This window comes from Mus pahari, chromosome 11 (assembly GCF_900095145.1).
Source record: "Mus pahari chromosome 11, PAHARI_EIJ_v1.1, whole genome shotgun sequence".
Taxonomy (NCBI): domain Eukaryota; kingdom Metazoa; phylum Chordata; class Mammalia; order Rodentia; family Muridae; genus Mus; species Mus pahari.
This window is the reverse complement of record NC_034600.1, coordinates 704,336-724,713: the sequence shown is the minus strand read 5'-3', so window position 1 is coordinate 724,713 and position 20,378 is coordinate 704,336. Positions and strand designations below refer to the sequence as shown.

At 46.5% G+C, this 20,378-nt stretch overlaps 1 protein-coding gene across 4 annotated transcripts; it reads left to right on the top strand.

The window, feature by feature from the left end:
* The first annotated feature begins 86 nt into the window (after positions 1-86).
* On the top strand, positions 87-20,160 carry Mtrr (5-methyltetrahydrofolate-homocysteine methyltransferase reductase). 4 transcript variants are annotated; one of them, XM_029543866.1, is made up of 15 exons: positions 87-134; positions 1,394-1,551; positions 2,429-2,582; positions 4,376-4,493; positions 6,723-7,095; positions 9,198-9,320; positions 10,680-10,833; positions 11,715-11,803; positions 12,882-13,062; positions 14,676-14,718; positions 15,403-15,589; positions 16,395-16,513; positions 16,950-17,042; positions 17,138-17,323; positions 19,275-20,160. In XM_029543866.1, exons 2-15 carry the CDS (start codon positions 1,423-1,425, stop codon positions 19,417-19,419), a joined length of 2,094 nt encoding a protein of 697 aa, XP_029399726.1. In that variant the 5' UTR covers positions 87-134; positions 1,394-1,422; the 3' UTR covers positions 19,420-20,160. The 4 variants fall into 4 exon arrangements, with proteins under 4 accessions (XP_029399726.1, XP_021064330.1, XP_029399728.1 ...); XM_021208671.2 differs by having other exon boundaries at positions 91-279; XM_029543867.1 differs by lacking the exon at positions 87-134 and adding an exon at positions 291-352.
* The last annotated feature ends 218 nt before the right edge of the window (positions 20,161-20,378 follow it).

Genomic DNA, 20,378 nt, shown 5'->3' with positions numbered 1-20,378 from the left:
TGGCCGAGGTCCGCCCGCATTTCTATTGGCGGTCCTGCGGAGCATGCGTGCTGTGCGGCGCGCGCGTGCGCAGTGCTCCCGGACGGTACCGGTCGGAGGAGAACAGGGTCCCGCGCGGGAATTGGCGCCTGGAGGTATTCGTCCCGGGATGGAGGGAGCGACGGAAGCGGCGGGGAGCCGGGACTCGCGCCTGCGCAGTGGGGATGTGCCGCTGAGCTTCCCGGACTCCGGGGGCGAGCACTGGGGAGGAGTCTGCTCCGCCAACTTTCCCAAAACCTCGTAAGCCAGCCCACACGTGTCACCCAGTGGTCCTGTCGACTCTGTAGCAGTGCTTCCGGATGAACCTTTGAAAGTTTGTGTCCTAGCTCCCCAGCGTATAAGCCACGAGTGCTTAAAAACTAGAGTTGGTTCACTCACGAAAAGATAATTTTATATAGACTGGCTACCATTCAGCGCTAGCCACTGGATAGAATGGCGGAGTGTGGAATCCCAGAGCCCTTTTTTTTTTTTTTTATTTTTTTCTCTTGGTTTTCTCCGGGGTGAGGCATGGATTAGAAATACCGTCTCCTTGTAAAGTCCATGTACGCTGACTACTGGTTGACGCAACGATGCGATCTTTGATGACGACCAGTGCTTTGATTAGGGTCTAGCAGGAAACACGAATTCCCCAGTTTTACGGGAACATTGTACAGTTACAGTTTATATTTTTAAGATTTACTCATGTATATGAGTACACTGCAGCTGTACTGATGGTTGTGAGCCATCATGTCGTTGCTGGGACTTCGAATTCAGAACCTTTGCTTGATCCGGAGGACCCTGCTCGCTCCAGCCTAAAGATTTATTTATTAATTATTATATCTAAGTACACTGTAGCTATCTTCAGACGCACCAGAAGAGAGCATCAGATCTCATTACGGATAGTTGTGAACCACCATGTGGTTGCTGGGATTTGAACTCAGGACTTTCAGAAGAGCAGTCAGTGTGCTCTTAACTGCTGAGCCCCCAGATACAGTTTAAAAAAAAAAAAAAACAAAACGGCAGAAACAATATCCTTTGTAAGTGACACTGTGTTTGAGCTTCGCCTAGCCCCTTCACCATTCAGGCTTATGATCCTAATTTTGAGTACAAATAGGCAGAAAGGCAGATCACTCCTACAGTTAGGCACTAATGAATGACAGACACTTGCAAGACCCAACAGCTGTTTCATGCCATCAAGGGCAATCAAAAGCATCACTTTTGTATACCTCCTGTCTTAATTCTCTCATACAATGGTTCGTTTAAAATCAGTGCTAAGGAACAAGTTTAGAGAAGGCTGTTTGAAGTTATGTTTGGGTGTCCTGCGGGCTACCCACTTCATTAAACAGTACCCCTTTCTTCCCTTTGTGGTTTTTAGTCTCACCATTAGAGTTGCAGCGTGAGGGGATGAGAAGGTTTTTGTTACTTTATGCTACACAGCGAGGACAGGCAAAGGCCATAGCAGAAGAAATAAGTGAGCAGGCTGTGTCACACGGGTTTTCCGCAGATCTTCACTGTATCAGTGAGTCGGAAAAGGTAAGGGCAGCTACTCCTGTGCATTTTCCTGTACTTTGTTGTAGAATGAGGCAGTATACCCATTTTTTTGTTACAGGGGGTTCGCCCAAGCTAGCCTTGAACTCACATTGTAGCTCTGGCAAAACTTGAACTTTGGATCCTCCTGTCAACTAGCTGAGTCTAAACACAGAACTAAACAGTTGAATTGGGTTAAAAACCTCACCACCTCACTTGCACTGCAGCCTGTGGGATAGCTCCTGTTGTTCCTGTGTTCATTCATTGTTTTAAAGTGTGTTTGTTTACTGGGACAGAACAGGGCTCTTTGTAGACCAGGCTGGCCTTGAACTCTAGAGAGCCATGGGCCTCTGTTATCTTTGTTTCTGCCTCACCTTGACCCTGTAAAACCCTTTGCTCTTGTTACGTGTATGTGTGTGTGTGTGTGTGTGTGTGATATGTGTTTGTGTGTGTGCCATATGTGTGTGTGTGTGCATGTATGTAGAACCTACCCATGTACTGCCTTGCTGTTCACCGTATCCCCTGACAAATTAATGGGCCTGTTTACTTCTTATATTTTCCTGAAGTACAGAATTCAATAACAACCTGGGGGTAGATGGGGCTTTTCTTGTGTGCCATGTGGAGGGAAAAGTGTTAAACTCTTCTAACCTCCTGGTGCCATCAGCAAAAGTGAACTAACCTTTGGGTTACTGGGCAGCATTATTGAGGCACCTCGTTATGCCCTGCTCACCAGTATATGTTTACGATAACTCAGCCAGAAGAAAAGTTAGAAGGAAGCATGCACGGCTGGAAAGTGGGCTCGTTGCCTGCCGTTGCTCTGTGTTGATCTTGCCAATGTGTTAAATCACAGATCTGAACTACTTACTGCATCCTTGTTTTGTAGTATGATCTGAAAACAGAAACCGGCCCTCTGGTGATGGTTGTATCCACCACGGGCACAGGAGACCCACCTGACACAGCCCGCAAGTTTGTTAAAGAAATACACGACAAGACACTACCCACAGACTATTTTGCTCACCTGCAGTATGGATTATTGGGTAAATGACTGTTTCACTTCTACTATATGCAGTTACTACTTTGATATATGAATATATCTTTAAAAATCTTTAAAATTGCATGGGTCTTTTTATTTTTACATAAATATTACATCTATATAAAATATAGAAATGTCAGTCATTCTCCAATTAGTACCCCAAAGCAATGCTCTGATCCTCGCCTCCCTCTGTCCTGGGTGTGTCTGGGGATCAAACCCAGGGCCTTGCACCGAGGGGAGCACTTTACCACTTAGCCACACCCCAAGCCTCTGTGCAGAACCTCTGCAGTAGCCTTGGAACCTTTTCAGAATGTTTCAGAAACGTCCAGAATGTTTACGAATGTCTAGGCCCCACTTCAAACCTTCTAAAACAGACAGAAGTCTTTGAAGATGCAGGCACTTGGTATAGTTCATTGTTTAAGGTAACAGCGGGTCACAAAACCAAGTTATGTTCTTCGGGAATGTTCTTAGTTATGTTCTCTAAGAACCTGACTTCAGCATTGTGGTTGTCAGTCCCTAGCACATTAGAACCAGCAAGGGAGTTTTAATAACTCCTTTACATTGACTTGCCCTGCCAGAGGTGACTCTTATAGTCACAGGAAGTGCCTGTTGTCACTCGTTAGCTCAGAGTGTCATGCAGCTTGCCACCAAGGCTGGCGACCTGATTTCAGTCTTTAAGACCCACAGACAGAGTCCTGCACCTGCCCTTTAACCTTCATGTTATACCATGGTGCACACGTGTGTATGTGTGTGCATGCATGTGTCTATATACAGAATAGATTTTAACTAAAAAGTAGAGGGGCTATCATAGAAAACTGTGATACTGGAGAGGCAGCATGGGTCCTTGTAGTCCGAGTGACTCGTATTTGATAACTACGCTTGGGAGAGTATCCAGCACAAATAACAGACACTGCTTAGATTCTCCATTTGAACCCCAGCCACAGTTTGGCGTATGTCTAAGTAGTGTTTCAGATGTTCTTGAAGCTTTCTATAAAGATGACATTGAAGCCTGACCCAGCCATTCTAGTCAGTGATAGACCCATGTATGTTCCCATCATATGTATGTTCCCACCTCACCCTCACTCCGATGTCAAGCCACAGAGAAAATTAAAGCGAGAAACTTAAGTTTTCAATTTTGAATTTTCAAGCAGATGTGAAGCCTTAGCTTTCTTGGTATGCGAGACAGGAGCAGCTCTTTAATTGACCTGACCCAGCCTCTGCTTGTCTTGCTGGTGTGCCGAGGCCTGCGGTCAGAATTGGTAAATGCTGTTGGATGAAGATCAGTATTTGAGGCTTTGTAGGTCACACGGTACCATAGCTGCTGGGTATTGTTGTGGCTTTGGAACCACCGTGGCATGTAAGCTAGCAGATGTGGCTGTGTTCCAGAGAAGCCTCCCTCACACACATAGACTGTGTTTGGTTCAGAGGCTGTCCTTGGCAGTCGTGTTCAGAGTCAGGAAAGTGTACGGGAAAGATACTGTGTTTCAAAGCCAGCGTTACCAGTTTCTTCTGATTCCTATATTGTTAAAAGTAATTCATGGAAACAGAAAGGTTAAATATGTATATTTCTTTGACCAGTAGCCTGTATTTGTTTTGTGTCTATCTGGTGCTTTTGTGATATACAATAGAAAAACATTGCATACTTACCACTGCTGGGAAAAAAATAAGGAAGCGTGGATCTATACATTATACATGATGAATATGTAAGAGTGAGGGGTAGTATTAAGAAATTTTGTGTCACTGTCTGTCATATCACTGAGCCCTCTTTTTCCCTAAGTATATATTTGGGTTCTTCAGGCTTGGGTGACTCAGAATACACATACTTCTGCAATGGAGGGAAAGTAATTGATAAACGACTTCAGGAGCTTGGAGCCCAGCGTTTCTACGACACCGGACATGCCGATGACTGTGTAGGGTAAGAGCAACGCACATCTATCTTTTCAGTAAACTCTGCACATGATGGAAGTTGGTTAGCTTATAAAAGACACTTGCTTTGGTTTAGCACTGACAGTCATCCAAGAGTCTCATTATAATTTCAGCGTTTTAGCTCTGGAACCCAGGAAGGTCTGATGACTAGAACCTGGTTGACCTGTGTCCTCCATCTTCCATGTCCCCCCTTCTAGCCCGCCAGTATCTGTTAATGGAATAAGAGAAGCCCCCAGCACAGCTCACATGCGTCTCAGTGTGGACGTATGTGTAAGAGTGAGCATTTTCTCTGGCTACAGTGGGATCACCTCTATGTCTTCTCTCTGCCCTACATACAGGGGCAGTGTATGCATCTCCTCTAGGGGGCGAGCCCTGCAGGCTGAGCATCACTGACCACGGCTTGTCTTGGCTGTCTCTTTCCATCACCATGGCTGCACTATTCGCCCTTTTCTTGTTTTCATGTTTGCAGCTCGGTATTTAAACCTGTGCACAGCCTTCCCAGGCCTCCTCATGTGTTTCGCTCCAGGTCTTCAGCATTGTCCTGTCACATTCTGCTGCTCAGCCTTTGACTGTCATTGCTATAGCCAAATAATAGCTCACATTTTCTTGTGTGATTTTGTTTTGACTAGATAAAAAACGGAGTGACTTTCTAGTTACTGTGCTTAGTAAATAACCTGTTTATGGAAATGATGACCTCAGTGATGTCCTGCTTCTCTCTGGTGGGGCCTCTCATGTTTCCTCTCCTCCTGCCTGGCACCCATGCCTTCCATGATTTCCTTCAGCTGCAGACAATTTCCACACGCTACCTGCTCATTCTGCAGCTTCAATTTGAGATTTTTGTGAGCCCTGTTTATTGTAGGATAATGCTTATATGGATCCGTTAGGCGCATCTCCTATAATACTGCACACTGATGTCCAAAGGATCCTGGGTCACTTATCTGATCAAGTGTTAAACTTCCTGAGTGTGTGTCAGCGCTTTGTACCTCTTCCCCGTTGAGTCTAAGTGATCTATGTGTCTGAGGTTAAGGTGCCAGTGGAAGACATTGCTGTGTGATGTCCCCCTCCCCGCAGGCTGAAGCAGAGTGCGTTTGCACTCACATGCCTGGGTTGACATCTTCCATCCCCTCTTGATGACCAAAGCTTTGGTCACTCATGTTTCCGTGCCTGTGATAGATAATGGCAGGGTGTGCTGCGAAGCTTCAGGGCATGGTCAGACAGATGGATGCTTGTGGCCTTTAGTACTGTGCTTCTTCACGGTGGGTACTGGGACACTAGCTCCCTTCAGCATTACTGGTAGCTTCGTCTTACTCTTTCTCAAGTACAGGAATGATGCTTTACATGTAACTTACCGATGAACATGCATTCATGAAGACTCCCCAGGATAAATGCAGTGCAGAGTCCATGGATTTACAGTCCGAATGCTAGGAAGAAAAAGGTCTAAGATGTGCCTCCTGATAGCCACATACCTTAGTGATTAGGATTTGACATGCCTTTCAGTTGAGATGGAAAGTGATCTTTTTTTTTTTTCTTCAGTGTTCTGACGCTGTCTTGCCCGAGCCCTCTCCTTAGCCACCAGTGTTCACACATCTCAGGAACATTGCAGCTGTGTTAGACTTGGTTAGTCCTAGCTGAACTTCTGCACGTTAGGAATGAATGTGTGATTAATCCAACTTTCCTTTTAAAAAATGAACTGATTAAAACATGTAAAAGACGAATTAGATTGGTAGAAAGGAAAGGGAAGTTTTTATTCAGTCAAACATTTACTTTTAATTGAGGATGGTTACTTGATGCTTGTAGGAAGCAGATCAATAAGCTCAGTAGACAGAGTAAGTGGTGCCTTCAGCTGATGGAGTGATCATTTATAACATGAGTCTGGCTGAGCTCTGTCAGTGGCATCGGGATTGAACACATCTGTAAACTGCCAGCTCCCGAAAGTGCAGATGGCCAACGGTGAGAGTAATTCTGTTGCTGTTACCAGGCCAAACCAGCTTTGCATCTCAGCTCATTGGCTCCGTATGCATGCTCAGATTGTACAGTGTTAGTTAATGAGCACAGCACTGTGCTGTTGAAAGTTTATTAGTGGTATTGCTAGTGATCTCTCCAGTGCCTCTAACGGGTGCTCATAGTCCTCTGCCGAATGCACAAACTACTGCTGGATCGTTATACGCAAACGGACAACCTAGGCACCTGGGTTTTCTTGCTTTTTAATCCGTACCAGTTTAGAACTCGTGGTAGAGCCGTGGATTGATGGACTCTGGGCTGCTCTCACAAAGCACTTTAAGTCATTCGGAGGACAAGAAGACATGAGTGACGCACTCCCACAGGCATCAGATGCCCCCGTGAGCACGGCCGTGAAGCCGGAGTTGTTGCACATCCAGTCACAAGTTGAACTGCTGAGATTAGAGGACGTGGGGAAAGGGGAGTCTGAGCTTCGGGAACAAAATGAGACAAACAGGAGTCAGCGGGGTCGGATCGAAGACTTTGACGCCTCCCTTGTGCGCTCTGTCCCCCCACTCTCCCAGAACTCTCTAAGTATTCCTGCTGTGCCCCCAGAGTATTTGGAGGTCCACCTTCAGGAGTCTCCTGGCCAGGTGAGAGATTTACTTCATGCTCTGGGCTTCCTATGCTGCTGAACTGTGAGTGTTTGCCTTGTGTTCTGTTTGTTTTTCACATTAGAGGTCCGCAGCATCTCCTGTGCTGTGCCTCCTGTTCCTGCAGCAGCCATGCCTGCTGTGCAGTGTGGTGTCTGTGGATGTGCTCACCAGAGGTCTGCAAAGAAGAAAGCATTTACTATCCCCGACCCTCCCAGAAAAGATATGCCTGTCTCTGTCTCAAATGGCTTGATGTGCAGAAGTCCATTTCTATGACAAAGCCTTTCATGGCGCTGCCCTCTCTGTCTTTACTTTGAGTTGCTGACTCGTCAGCTTGCTCATATCATCTCTAAGGTGCTCTGAGTTCATCTAGCACCGAGGTGCAGAGCCTCCGCATTCAGTCCTATCCAGGCTCTCCCAGCCATTTGTCATGGCCTGAGTCTATAGGAAACCCAGACAAGCCCAAGAATTGCGTCTGCAACTTGCAAAAGAGTCTTTATTGCTTCTAGTCTTGACTCAGATCACATGCCCTGCACTCACAGGGTAAATGCTGGCATTCGATGCTGGGTCTGGAAAGCATTGGGTTTATATACAGTATAGTTAGGAATCCCTTGAATGCTCGGGGTGAAGGGGAGTGGAGGGCTGTACCTTTTGGAGGGACAGAACTGAAGCTGGGGGGAGGGGGATTAACAGGTGTCTGCTGTGGGGTTATCAGGAACTAATTTTTATGGCTTGCCGTAACTGTGACCTCTGATTACTTTTTCTCTATGATTTAAGGTGGGGCCTAATCTTCTTGAGTTTGTTATTTCTTTAAGGTCCCAAGGACAGGCACCTGGAGAGCTTGGCTGTTTATCAGAGGGAGGGCTAGATTCTGGTCTTAAAGAGGTGGGGGGGGGAGGTATGTGTCTCAAGCTGGCACCTGGCTCCTCTGGGTGTATTAATTGGAGGGGGGGGTATGGGTAGTGCCATTCTAATGCCAGGCTGAGTTTCTTCCAGCGGCCAGAGAAGGGGAGGGAGCCCTGGGCTTGCTGCAGGGGGGACACAGTACAGAAACCAGCTGCTCACCATACTGCACTTGCCACAGAAAGGAGGGGGCTTCTGCGGGGAAAATACACAGAGGCAAACCCTCTGTACACAACGCTGGAGGCTCTTTGGCTTCCAAGAAGCAGGGCAATTAACTGCAGAGAGCATCAGTAATTCAGTGGCTACAACACTTGGATCTCGTATTCCCCCACCGAGCACTAACACTGCTCTTACTGCAGCTCCGCCTTCCTTCTGTGACAGTGTGGAGGGTCTCACCACCCAGGAGCAGCCAAGATCCAGGCTTCCATCTTAGCAACATGAATGCCACTGATCCCAGGAGTCAAACTGTGAGGTGTTTCTCTCGGCAGTTGTGTCTGCGCTGGAGGGAGAAGAGAGGATTAGACACAATGAGAAGCTGAGCTCTAGTGTGTTCTCAGCAAAGGCTTCAGCATCTCTTGGGATTCTGGAAAACTGACCAGTTCTTTCCTTAGTCTGGAGATGGGCACAGGGCCTGGGTGTATAGTCATTATACTCATTAGATTTAGGCTGCTCTCAAAGGGGAGGGAGGTGGCTGAGGCAGACTGTGACCTTGGAATGCTGAGTGCTTCCTGCAGTTGGAGCTGAGGGCTGAGCCAGTGCAGGTGGTAGATCCTCTGAGGGTCACATTCCAGAGTCGCCCCACTGGGCCTCCAGCATCCAGCTCTGACTTGCCCCTAGACTTCCCAAAGGTGTGCAGAGTTAGTTGGCTGGCACTTGTTAAAATGATTTCTATTTTTAAATGCAATAAAGTCAAGTTAGAAGGGGAACTGGAAGATATCACAAGGAGCAAGGAGTTAGGTTTCTGTGCTGTTTCCTAAGACCTGTGCTGTCCTTACTGGGGCCACCAGTTAACGAATGCCTGCTCACCAGTAGCCGTGGCTGGATGGTTGTAAGCCCTAGGGCTCCGTCTGTCTCAGCAACTTCTTAATGTGGTTCTGAGGGTTGAACACTGGTCTTTTGTGTTTGCACTTTACTGACCAACCCATCTTCCCAGCATCAAAATTGCATTTCATTATATTTTATCCCATTTGTTTCTCAAGGGGGAAAACCAAGCATCTGCGCCTTCGGGGGATCCAATCTTTCAAGTTCCAATTTCAAAAGCCATTCGGCTGACTGCAGATGATGCCGTGAAGACCACTCTGCTGTTGGAATTGGATATTTCAGTAAGTGGTTGCTGAGTTCACTCTCAGCACGGTTGCCCTTTGGGTGCTTGCGTGCTACACCCAGGAGGGAAGACGTCTCTGGCAAGACGCCTGGCCAATTTGTTCCTATCTGTCATTTCCTCCTCGCCTCGTTCCACTTGAGAGCAGACGTGAGGCGTGAGTACAGGGACAGTGCAGAATGTAGCACTGTTGCCATGGTCATAAGCCATGAGAGACTGATGGAGTCCAGACCGCATTCACCTGTGTTCAGGCCCACAGAAAGAAGCTGTCCACTTAAGGGCAGCCATCGAGGCAGAAAGTTGAGGCTAGACAGTTGGGAAAGTGCTAACTTCTCTGGGCAGAGGTTCTGATTATTTGGAGAATCTAAAAAGATTTTGGAATCTCTCCAGAAAAGTGACAGTAGGGAACATTTGCCTGTGGGGTCAGGGGCTATACTGGTCATTTGCCTATGGGGTCTGGGACATTACGTGGTCATTTGAACTCTATCCATAAGCCTGTCTGCATCTGCTCACTCTGTGAGGGACCCTTCAGCCATTGGTCTTGAAGAATGTCCCAAGAAGTGAAATCAGAGCACGTCATGTGTTCTGCGAGAGTTCAGTAGAGCTTCCTGGTAGGAAAAAGAGAGGACAGGCATCTTAACCTAGTGGTTTTGTGTCTGTTAGTGACAGAATCCACGTGTCTATTGAATGTGCAAGTAGGTTTTGTGTGTGTGTGTGTGTGTGTGTGTGTGTGCTGGACGGTTATGTTAGGGATCTTCCTGGGATACTCTTCCATCTCATTTATTGAGGCAACCTCTCTCTGTCAAACTCAGAGCTCTCCATGTGGCTGATCTCCATAAACAACTGCTGTTAGATGGGCTTCGCCTGTCTCCACCTTCCAAGGCTGGGCTTACAAGTGGGAACGCACCCCAACTAGCATATATGTGGATTCTGAGAATCTGAATTTCAGTCTGCAAGCTTACTGGCTTTATCTACTCCTGGCATGTATATTTTATATGGATTTTTAAAGATCCTGTCTCACTCTGTAGAGGCTGATCTCAGAGTTCAAGACATCTGCCAGCCTCTGGCTTCCAAGTGATGAGATGGAAGGTGTGCACCATCACACCCAGGGTGTATTCATGCATGTGTGTGCGCGCACACACACACACACACTCATACATTGGTCTTTTCTGGAATAACTACTGATGGAAGAGTTTGTTTGATAAATTGGACTTACTCATTGGGTTCTCTTTTGGTTAGAATTAGCTGTGAGTTCCTGTACTAAGATAGGCATAATGAAAACAGCTTTTGTTACTCTATAGCTCAAACTTTTCTAATGCATCGGATTTCCCTTTTCTATTTCACCTTGCTCCTTCTCTAGAAAATAGAGCTTTCCCATCAACCTGGAGACTCCTTCAATGTGATCTGTCCAAACAGTGATTCTGAAGTAGAAAACCTGCTCCAAAGGCTGCAGCTGGCTGATGTACGAGCGCACCGTGTCATCTTGAAAATTAAGACGGACACTAAGAAGAAAGGTAGGATGAATGTGAACATACCCAGCATCCTGTGTGCTGGCTGTGTAGATGGTGCAGCTCAGCCATATGCCGTGCCTGTGTGTACACACACGCAAAAACCACACGTACACACACAACCATGAGCAAGCCCTGCGCTGACAGGTTCTTGTCGCTGTTCTTCCTTACAGTGACTAGTGTGGCGATGGACTTTACATATATTGAGCACTTGTGGGCACAAGAGGAGCCTGAGACTTTATGTAAAATTCCTATCAAGTTTATTTCTCCTCCTGATATTTTATTATATAAAAATAATTTTTCTGTATATAAAAGAAACTTTATTATTTAAAGTATTAATGTTACTTGCATATAATCTTCAACTTATTCAGTCCTAAAGTTCCTGTTTTTCAAAAAGAGTTGTTTTTATTTTAGCTGGCGTGTGTGTGTGTGTGTGTGTGTGTGTGTGTGTGCGTGCACTTGGTTGGAGCCAGGAAAGGACATTGGATTCCTCTGGAGCTGTAGTGTAAGGCATACGGGTCTTGGGAACCAGGCTCCTCTAGAAGAGCAGCTAGCGTTGCTCAGTAACTGAGCCATCTCTCCAGCCCCTGGAGTTAATTTCAAATGGAACATGATCATCTATTGCCATTTCGTTATTTAATTTTAGATAGTTTTATTTTATTTGGTACATTTTGAATTTATCATTCTTTTCCTTTTATGAATTGACCTCCCCCACCCGCGGGCATATTTATTCCGGCCAGTCGCTGCTGGAACACTGCCATAAGTCATCACACTTGGTGGCATTGTAGTGCAGAGTGCTGCAGCTAGCACGTTGTGGCGAATGCACGTTCTAAAACTGTGGTTGTGGTTGTGTCTTCTCTCCGGCCTCTTCCTGCCTCGCCTGCAAGGAGCTGCCCTGCCCCCGCACATGCCTGAGGGGAGTTCTCTCCAGTTCATCCTCACCTGGTGTCTTGAAATACGAGCAGTTCCTAAAAAGGTGTGTCTCCCTGCTTGAAGATGGGCAGGGCTCCGTTGAGGACACTTAGATAGGCCTGGTACTGGCCCGCAGAGCTAGGGACAGTAAGTAGCGTGTTCAGACGTGACTTCCCACCTCCTGCGTTATTACTGATCTGTGCAGTGCCACCTGGTTACTGCTGCATGGGAAACCTTGGGGAAGGGTTACCAGCCTTTATTGATGTTTACTGGAATTTTGAAGTAGACTGAGCCACTAGAGGGCAGTGTTACACCAGGAACTGTATTTCAAATGCTGGCGGCTGATTTTTTTCTAAACATTCTGTAAACTAGACTTTTCTGAAGGCTTTTACTGGACTGGAGCTGTCTGAGCAGAGGGTCTGGTAATTAAAGACCAGCTTCCGCACTGCTCTGTGGAGGCCCCTGCGCACTGCTGGCTCGGGAAGCAGACAGAGGTCACCTGCATGAGAACCTCTTTCGGGTTTCATTTTACCAGCTTTTTACATTTTACAAAGTACATGTGAATATATTGCTACTGTGTAAGCCATGCTGTATAAGAATGCCTATACGGAGGTGACGTGGGAAGTAAAGGTTGCGTGCTTGCACCCTCAGTTTAAGTCTGGGATCTAATCCCTCTTCCGCAGCACGACGGCTGGTCTGTGTGTTCCGGTGCAAAGACTGCGGGCATTTTTCATGGGCGCACCATAATTTGTTGGCTTGATCATGAACATATGAGCTGTTTCTAGATTTTTTTTCTATGGGGAAAAATAATGTCAAAGCAGAAGTTTCTGTACTGTGATAGTCTTTGCGCACGTGTTTTAAACATTTCTATAAAATAGTTTTTAGAGTAGAACTGATATCCTAAATGATTTATACTTTAAAACCGTGCAGTATTTTCTGGGGTTTGAGCTTGTTCTTTCTCTTTTTTTTTTTTTTTATCTTTTATTTATTTGCTTGTTTGTTTTCTTATTTGTTTATTTCTTATTTATTTATTTATTTATCTGTTTTATTTGAGATGAGCTCTCACCCTGTAACTGGCTGGCCTGGAGCTCACAGAGCTAACCGTAACCCCAGAGTAGCCCACAGCTAGCCTCTTTCCTCAGGCCTTTTTGCGGGCCCTTGCGGAGCACACCAGCAGTGCTACTGAGAAGCGGAGGCTGCAGGAGCTGTGCAGTAAGCAGGGAGCCGCTGATTACAACCGCTTCGTCCGAGATGCCAACGTCTGCCTGCTGGACCTCCTGCTCGCCTTCCCATCCTGCCAGCCTCCGCTCAGCCTCCTGCTGGGTGAGTCGTCCCTTCCTTCCACAGCCCCAGGCCTCGTGCACTGTTAGTGAGCCTCAGTGTAGTGAAGAAGGCTGGCTATTCCTGTCTCGAAGTGTGAGTTCTGTGCAGATACAGTGTGGGCATGGCTAAATGGGGCGGGTAGGTACAAGTCAGGAACCCGTATCGTGTTTTGTTTTCAGACTATAGTGATGTCTTTTTAGAGATTGGGGTCCCTCTTCCACACATTCTGATTCTTTTTTTTCCTTGTTATTTTTTCCTTCTATTAATGTCACTATCATTTTCTCTATTAACTTATCCAGTTGTACTTTTTTATACTTAAAATTTAGCATCTTTTCTAGTTTATTTTCTTCAGTGAGGTAATTTAGCTGAGTTTTCCCTAACAGTGAATATTCAGAGGGAAAGAATGTTCCTCATCTAAGCCAGTCAGCATGTGGTGTGACAACATGAAGCACGTGATCTGGGTGAATGCAGGGACAGGACAGCCGGGCCTTTGTCATGCAGGTTGACACGCCTGGGGCACAGGGAGCCTGTAGGAGCCTGTAGCCTTTCCTACTTCCCTGCATTAATTCTTCTGTAGTGGGGCAGAGCCAGGTGTTACCATTCACACATACGCCATGAAAACTTACATGTAGTTCCCTTGGTAAGCCATCAGGCCCTTCAAGGCCTGTGCAGGGAATGGCTAGTCAGGTCTAGCTTTTCTCTTCCCAGGACTTCTTAGTGTTCTTTTTCTTTGTCTTCCTCCTAAAATGTTTAAAAACAAAAACAAAATTATTACAGGAGGCTAGTCTCCCCCATTCTATCTAAGCCAGCTTGGCCGGTGCTTTCTGGCTTAGTGGTTGGTATAATGGGGGTGGTAGATGCTGGTACCTAGCCATAATACAGGTTAGGAGCCAGAGGGAGTCATTAGGACATACAAAATTGAAAATTTCCATTTCTTTAAGAAAAATGAATACATCTAAAACTTAAGATGAGCACTGTGCCAGCCTTTGTTTTCCTGCTTTACTACAACCAGGCTTAGAAGGAACTTTTCAACGTTTTGTCCAGATAAATTAAAAATAAAACAAATTATTCACAAAAATTCTAAAATTTGTAAGCAGATATTTCAAATATGGACCATTTACTGTTGCTGTTACACAAGTCGCTGTGTATTCTTAAACCACTGGGATTCTGCGGAAGTTGCTTTGAGAAAGTCTCCCACCATACACTTAAGTTTTTATTAAGTATATAAACACAAGAAGGAAACGTACATCTTACTCCTAAGTATTTCCTAAAATATCTGTCTTTGGTATCTTTGAGGCCTAGACTTTATTTCATCTCTGAAAGCTCTGGGCTGTGTCTCTCGAGATGATCTTAGACACATGAAAGCAACGAGCGTGCTGACCACACCACAGGCTCTTCCAGCTCTGCCCTGACTGCGCTCACCTGAGACCAGCGTGGGGGAAGGGATCCTGACTTTAGAGTTGAACAGTGTATCGCTGCATTATGTACTGCAAAATGTTATAAATGAGAACATGTTATTTCAAATAGTCTACACAAGAAAGTTAAATATAGGCCTGGGTTTTCTTTTGTTCCCATGTCAGTAGGCCTGAGCTAACTGCTTGTTTTATTTTTAGAGCACCTTCCTAAACTCCAGCCTCGACCGTACTCGTGTGCAAGGTATGAGTACTTACTAGCATAATACTCACCTCCAAAGTCAGGGGAACCTGACCGTCCAGCTCTCTGGTGACCGGGCCAGTTGCTGCAAACTCCCCTGCTCTGTAGAACGCATTGCAACCTGGAGATTCCCCAGGACTTATGTGTTGTGGGATTCACAGTTAAGGGCGGATGGACCACCTGGTGTTCCCCTGTTTAAGGCAGTGGGCCCCAGTCTCACGGTTCCTGGGCACTCTCAGCTGGCGTGTGCCTTCAGTGGTAGTGCTGCATCAGCTGCGAGAGGGAGTTCCCTGCATCTTACACTGTTTGCGTGTAACACAGCATGGGTAGAGGTTTGAGAAAGTGTCTCCTGGTGATTCTGAACTGTGTTTTCCTCACTGACTTTCAAATTTGTCCTCTTAATAAATAATACCCAGTGTATCAGTCCCTCGTTTATGTGGTAATAAAGTCAGTCAGGTAAATACTGAGTGGGGAGTCTTGAAGGAAGAACCTTGGGGCATCTCACTTTCTGCATACCTTACTGAGAAATCAAAGACAAGTAGATACAACTGGAAACTCTCTGAAATACCTCACTATGGGATTAAGATGGCTCTTGTCTAGAGCAGTGGCCAGGTGAGGCCCTGAGCCCCTGGGGAAAGTGTCGTTCGTCCCTGCTGGATACCTCAGAGCTTGCCTGTGTCTTTACAGCTCCAGCTTGCGCCACCCAGACAAGCTTCACTTCGTGTTTAACATCGTAGAGTTTCCATCGAGCACTACCTCGGCCTCTCCTCGGAAGGGAGTGTGCACGGGCTGGCTAGCCACATTGGTGGCTCCATTCCTTCAGCCAAACACAGACGTTTCAGATGCAGACAGTGGTGACGCTCTGGCTCCTGAGGTACTGAACTGGTGTGATTTCAGCTTTGCTACAGTTGGGCTCACACCCAAATAGAACACTGCACTCACATCGTAAACGTGCAGATGTTTGTCAGCTGTTGTTGCTCGTCCTGTCTGTAGAAAATAATGCCTTTCCTCTGACTGGGCTGGACTGTGGGGGCAGTGATGAGCCCAGGAGGATGGGTGGCAGTGCAGCCCTGTCGTCTCATATTGCTGCTTCCCAACTATGTCAGTCATTTAAAAACAGTTTTAAAATGCTTTAAAGTATTCTTTGAATATTTCCCACATTGTATACAGTGTACCCTGATCACCTCACTGACTGCAGCTTCCCCCAGGACACCCCAGCTGCGCCTCCTTCCCTCTCCGTGTCCTTATTTATTCATTCCTTTGTTCAGTGACTTGACTTTGCTGAGTTAGTGCTGTCCGTATGTTTGAGAGTGTGGTGTCATCTGCTGGGGCATGGGGACAGACTCAAAGGAAAGTGACTCTCCCCAGCAGCCGTCCTGAGCCCGCCTTCCTCTTCATTTATTCCTTGGTTTATGCTACCAGTTCACATGAAAAGAAAAACTATGCTCAGGAAAAACACCTATGATATGGGTAAAAAAAGAAAGTATTTACAAAGCAAACTTTTCCTTTCTCTGTAGTATGAGATGCGGTCACGGCTTTAGCAGAGTGATGCTGCCATTTAACTTCACAATGCTTCTCTGAGGGTGGGATAACATGCGTGCATCTTCACAAGAGCATCCTGGTTCTGTCCTTTCACGTGCTTGCCTTTTAAACTCACTGAAGCTGCTTCGATATTCCAGATACCTATCTCTCCTCGGGCAACAAATTCTTTCCACTTACCAGAGGACCCGTCGGCCCCCATCATAATGGTGGGTCCAGGAACTGGCGTAGCCCCCTTTGTTGGCTTCCTCCAGCACAGGTACGTACCCTTCGCAGCTGCAGAATACGGCCTTTGTAATCGCAGGTGGGAACAGAGTTTTCCGTTTTGTTCTGCAGTGTTTTAGAATAATTGAGTATTGGTTGTAAAATTTTTACTTTAGGAAGTTTTTACCTAGTATTGGGTGCTGTGGTGACTTGTCACTGTGGGGAAAGGAAGCATATTATATTCAGTCTGGAGGGCTGCTTTGTAATCCAGGTAGGACATCTGCTTAGTGTGAACAAGAGTCCAGGGTCGGTCGTAGTGCTACAACATGAAAACCCAGATAATATCCAAACATAGCAAATGCTGATATTTTAAATGAGTCACTTGGAACAGTACAAAAATGGATTTCACAGGTCTGTTTGTTGGTGATATTTCCTGATGAACGATATTTATTTGTGAGCTTATTATATCAAACGCTTCCTTTATACACTAGAGAAAAACTCCAAGAGCGACACCCGGATGGGAGCTTTGGAGCAGCGTGGCTGTTCTTTGGCTGCAGACATAAGGACAGGGACTACCTGTTCAGGTACAGGGTGCCGCGCTGTGATTGGACAGCCGTACCGTGCAGACCTTGGCATCTTTAACACCGCCTCTCGCTGACTGTGTGGTGTTGTGTCGCAGGGAGGAGCTCGGGCATTTCCTCAAGACTGGGGTCTTGACCCACCTGAAGGTCTCATTCTCAAGAGACGCTGCACCGGAGGAGGAGGAGGAGGCCCCAGCAAAGTATGTGCAAGACAACCTCCAGCGTCACAGCCAGCAGGTGGCCAGGATCCTCCTTCAGGAGAATGGCTACGTTTACGTGTGTGGGTATGTAGCCAGAGAGGAAAACCCAGCTGCTGCTACTGTAGATGGATTGAGGAGCCGGTTGTCAGTGTAACAGTCATTCCTTTACATTCGTCACACATGAGCGCACAGCAGACAGTTCTAGGACAGAGTTAACAGCCAGGGTTTCTTTTCAGAAGCAGTGTGACCACTGGCTCTTGCATGACAAGCTGTGTGAGCTCTGGCTCTTGCATGAAAAGCCGTGTGAGCGCTGGCTCCTGCGTGAAAAGCCGTGTGAGCGCTGGTTCTTGCGATGGGGAACGCTTTGCTTTGGGAATCTGATAATCTGAATGTTAAAATCTTCATCACTTAAATTGATGCCTCAACATGGATTTGTTGTGCTGAAGAACCTATGCTTTGCAGCACTGACCCAGCGGAGAGGGAAATAGAGTCTGACTCTGAGAATGTCATCAGGTTAGAGTCTTGTTCCTCTAGGTCAGGGTATGGTGGGCAGATAGGCAGAAGGCAGTCTCTAAGCTTTGTGTGCACGCTTCCGTGTGAGCTTCAAAGGTGGCACCATGTGGACAGTTACACGTTGTAGAAACTCAGCTCTAGGACTTCCAACTAGATAAGGAAATTCTGAAATGAGAAGTTTTGTTTTTCTCCTAAATCACCCTGAACATTTACCACCCTCCGTCAGCCAAGCCCTTCTGACCTTGTAACTGTGATGCAGAAAATGAAATGCTGGCTGTGCCTGGGTGATGTGACTGAGGCCACACAGGACTGGCGGAATGGCACTTGCTTGTCACATGCTGCCTGCCTTTGTTTCTTTAGCGTTGTTTATAGCTTGAGCTGTCCAAAGGCTGATTTTGACTATCTAGATGACTTTGTGACCCTAATGGAGTCTGACTCCCACATGCAGAGATTCACACACTGTGTCGGTTTATGTTCTCATTTAGATTTTGTTAATGTCCTTGACCTGCATGTTTGTAATGGCATTTTGGTCACATTAAGGCTGAAGTGTCAGATTTCTAAATAGCAGGTGCAGCCAATCACACAGATGTGCTAGGAACTGGTGACAAGAACGTGGAGACATCACAGATACCTCCAGACTCTTAATTCTCCCCTGGCATAGCCCCTCCACGTCACCAAGTCTTAACTTCCCTAGGAGCGGCAGTGGCATGCTCAGAGATAAAGGCTCAGAGTCACCGCCCCAGTCACACATGGAGTGGGCGGGCAGGTGTGGAGGACAGTGAAGGAGGAGGGACCCCATTGGAAGCGGGGGGGGGGGATATTCCTGAGTATGGGGCAATCAGCTGAAGAATCAAGTGATGTGAGGGCAGAGAGTGGGGTGGGTGAGGAAAAGATGAGGAAGGAGACAGTTGATCTGGCTCCTTAAACACCTCCCAAGGGTATACTGTGACAGGACGGGCTATATTCCAGACATCTGAAGGTCCTGTCTTAGAGTTTCTTTATCCAGAACTTGGGATGTAGAAGGAGACATGAGGTCCATTCCCTAACCTCAGACAGTCTTAACGCGGAATGAGCAAGGGGCAGTGACATAGGTGTGTGCAGTGCCTCCCCTGCCCTCTAGAGCTAAGTTCTGTCCTCAGTGAAGGGGCCTGTCACTTCATGTGCATGAAGGTGTGGGACTTTGAGAGCATGGGGGTCTACAGTACGCTTCAAGGGAAAGGGAAAGCAGGGGCTTGAATGTGAGCCAGACCCCAGTTCCCTCCTGCAGTAAAACTGAAGGCTGCTCTAGGACATTGGAGCCTAGTGGGGATTGTAAGCCATGGAACCACGTGGTCAGCTCTATTTAGCATGGCCACCATGGGTAAAGGTTTGGCCTGTGGTAAGTGAAGCTGGATGTCTGGGAAATGTGCTGAGAAGTGAGGAGAAAACGAAGATTGCGGGATCAGAGAGAACTAGGGATGTGGTTGAGAGAGTTTGGTTAAGGGAAGCTCCTGCTTTATAAAGTATGCCATTTTGTCTTTAGAGACGCCAAGAATATGGCCAAGGATGTGAACGACACCCTCATAGGAATCATAAGCAAAGAAGCTGGTGTTGACAAACTAGAAGCGATGAAGACGCTGGCAACATTAAAGCAGGAGAAACGATATCTGCAGGATATCTGGTCTTGAAACTGGAATGGAGACACTTGGGGTTTGATTTTGTTTTTTTCTTGAAGTGCCAAAGGTCAATTTTACAGAAGATGAGTTTGGCTGTGTGGGGAGCAGCTTGCTTACAGGTACAACCACCTGACAGTCTCACAGGTTGTCTCCCACTCCGAACCTGTGGCCCCGCCCAGCACCTCACAGCTCCCACCTGGCACCCCATTGCACATAGGCTCCCCAAGAGGACAGATCGTCAATGGCTCACCTGTGCCTGGGCACATCTTGGAGAGCTTGTGGACAGATTATCTTTCAATGAAGTATATTCAAATGATATTTATACTGGTGATATTAAATTAACACAAATATGCAGAGCATACTGTGCATGTTTTTATTTAATTGTGGTTTTATTATCAAAATTATATTTCTGATAAAATATTTTAATTTGAGGTAATCCTTACAAAATAAGGGTTTTTATACTACTAGAAATATATTTTGAAATATATTTGAAATTGTACTCCACTGTTTTCATCATGTTAATGTTTAGTGTCACCGCCCTCCAGCTTAGGGGCATTTGCATTCCCCTGACAAAGGCATCATGAGTGCATCTCAGTAGTGTTGTGCCCTGTTCTTCTCATGAACTCCATTCATGTCTGCCCCTCACTAACAGACTTGGGTTTCCCCAGTACCTGACTACACTTCTGTGACTCAGCTTAGATTAAAGAGCTCCAGTTAGACTTCCAATACCAAATTCTCTTGCAAGTTATGAAAATAAAGTATATAAAAAGATCCTGTGCCATTGTGTGCGTGGTGTGGTTGCTGAGACAAAAAATGGGACAAAGCAACTTACAGAGGGCATTTTAGCTTACAGTTCTGGTGTGGGGTCCACGGTGCTGAGAAAGTCATGGTGGCAGGAGGAGGAGGTGACTGGTTACATCCCACCCAGTCAGGAAGGAAAAGACACGAGTACCTCGCTGGCTTTCTCCTCT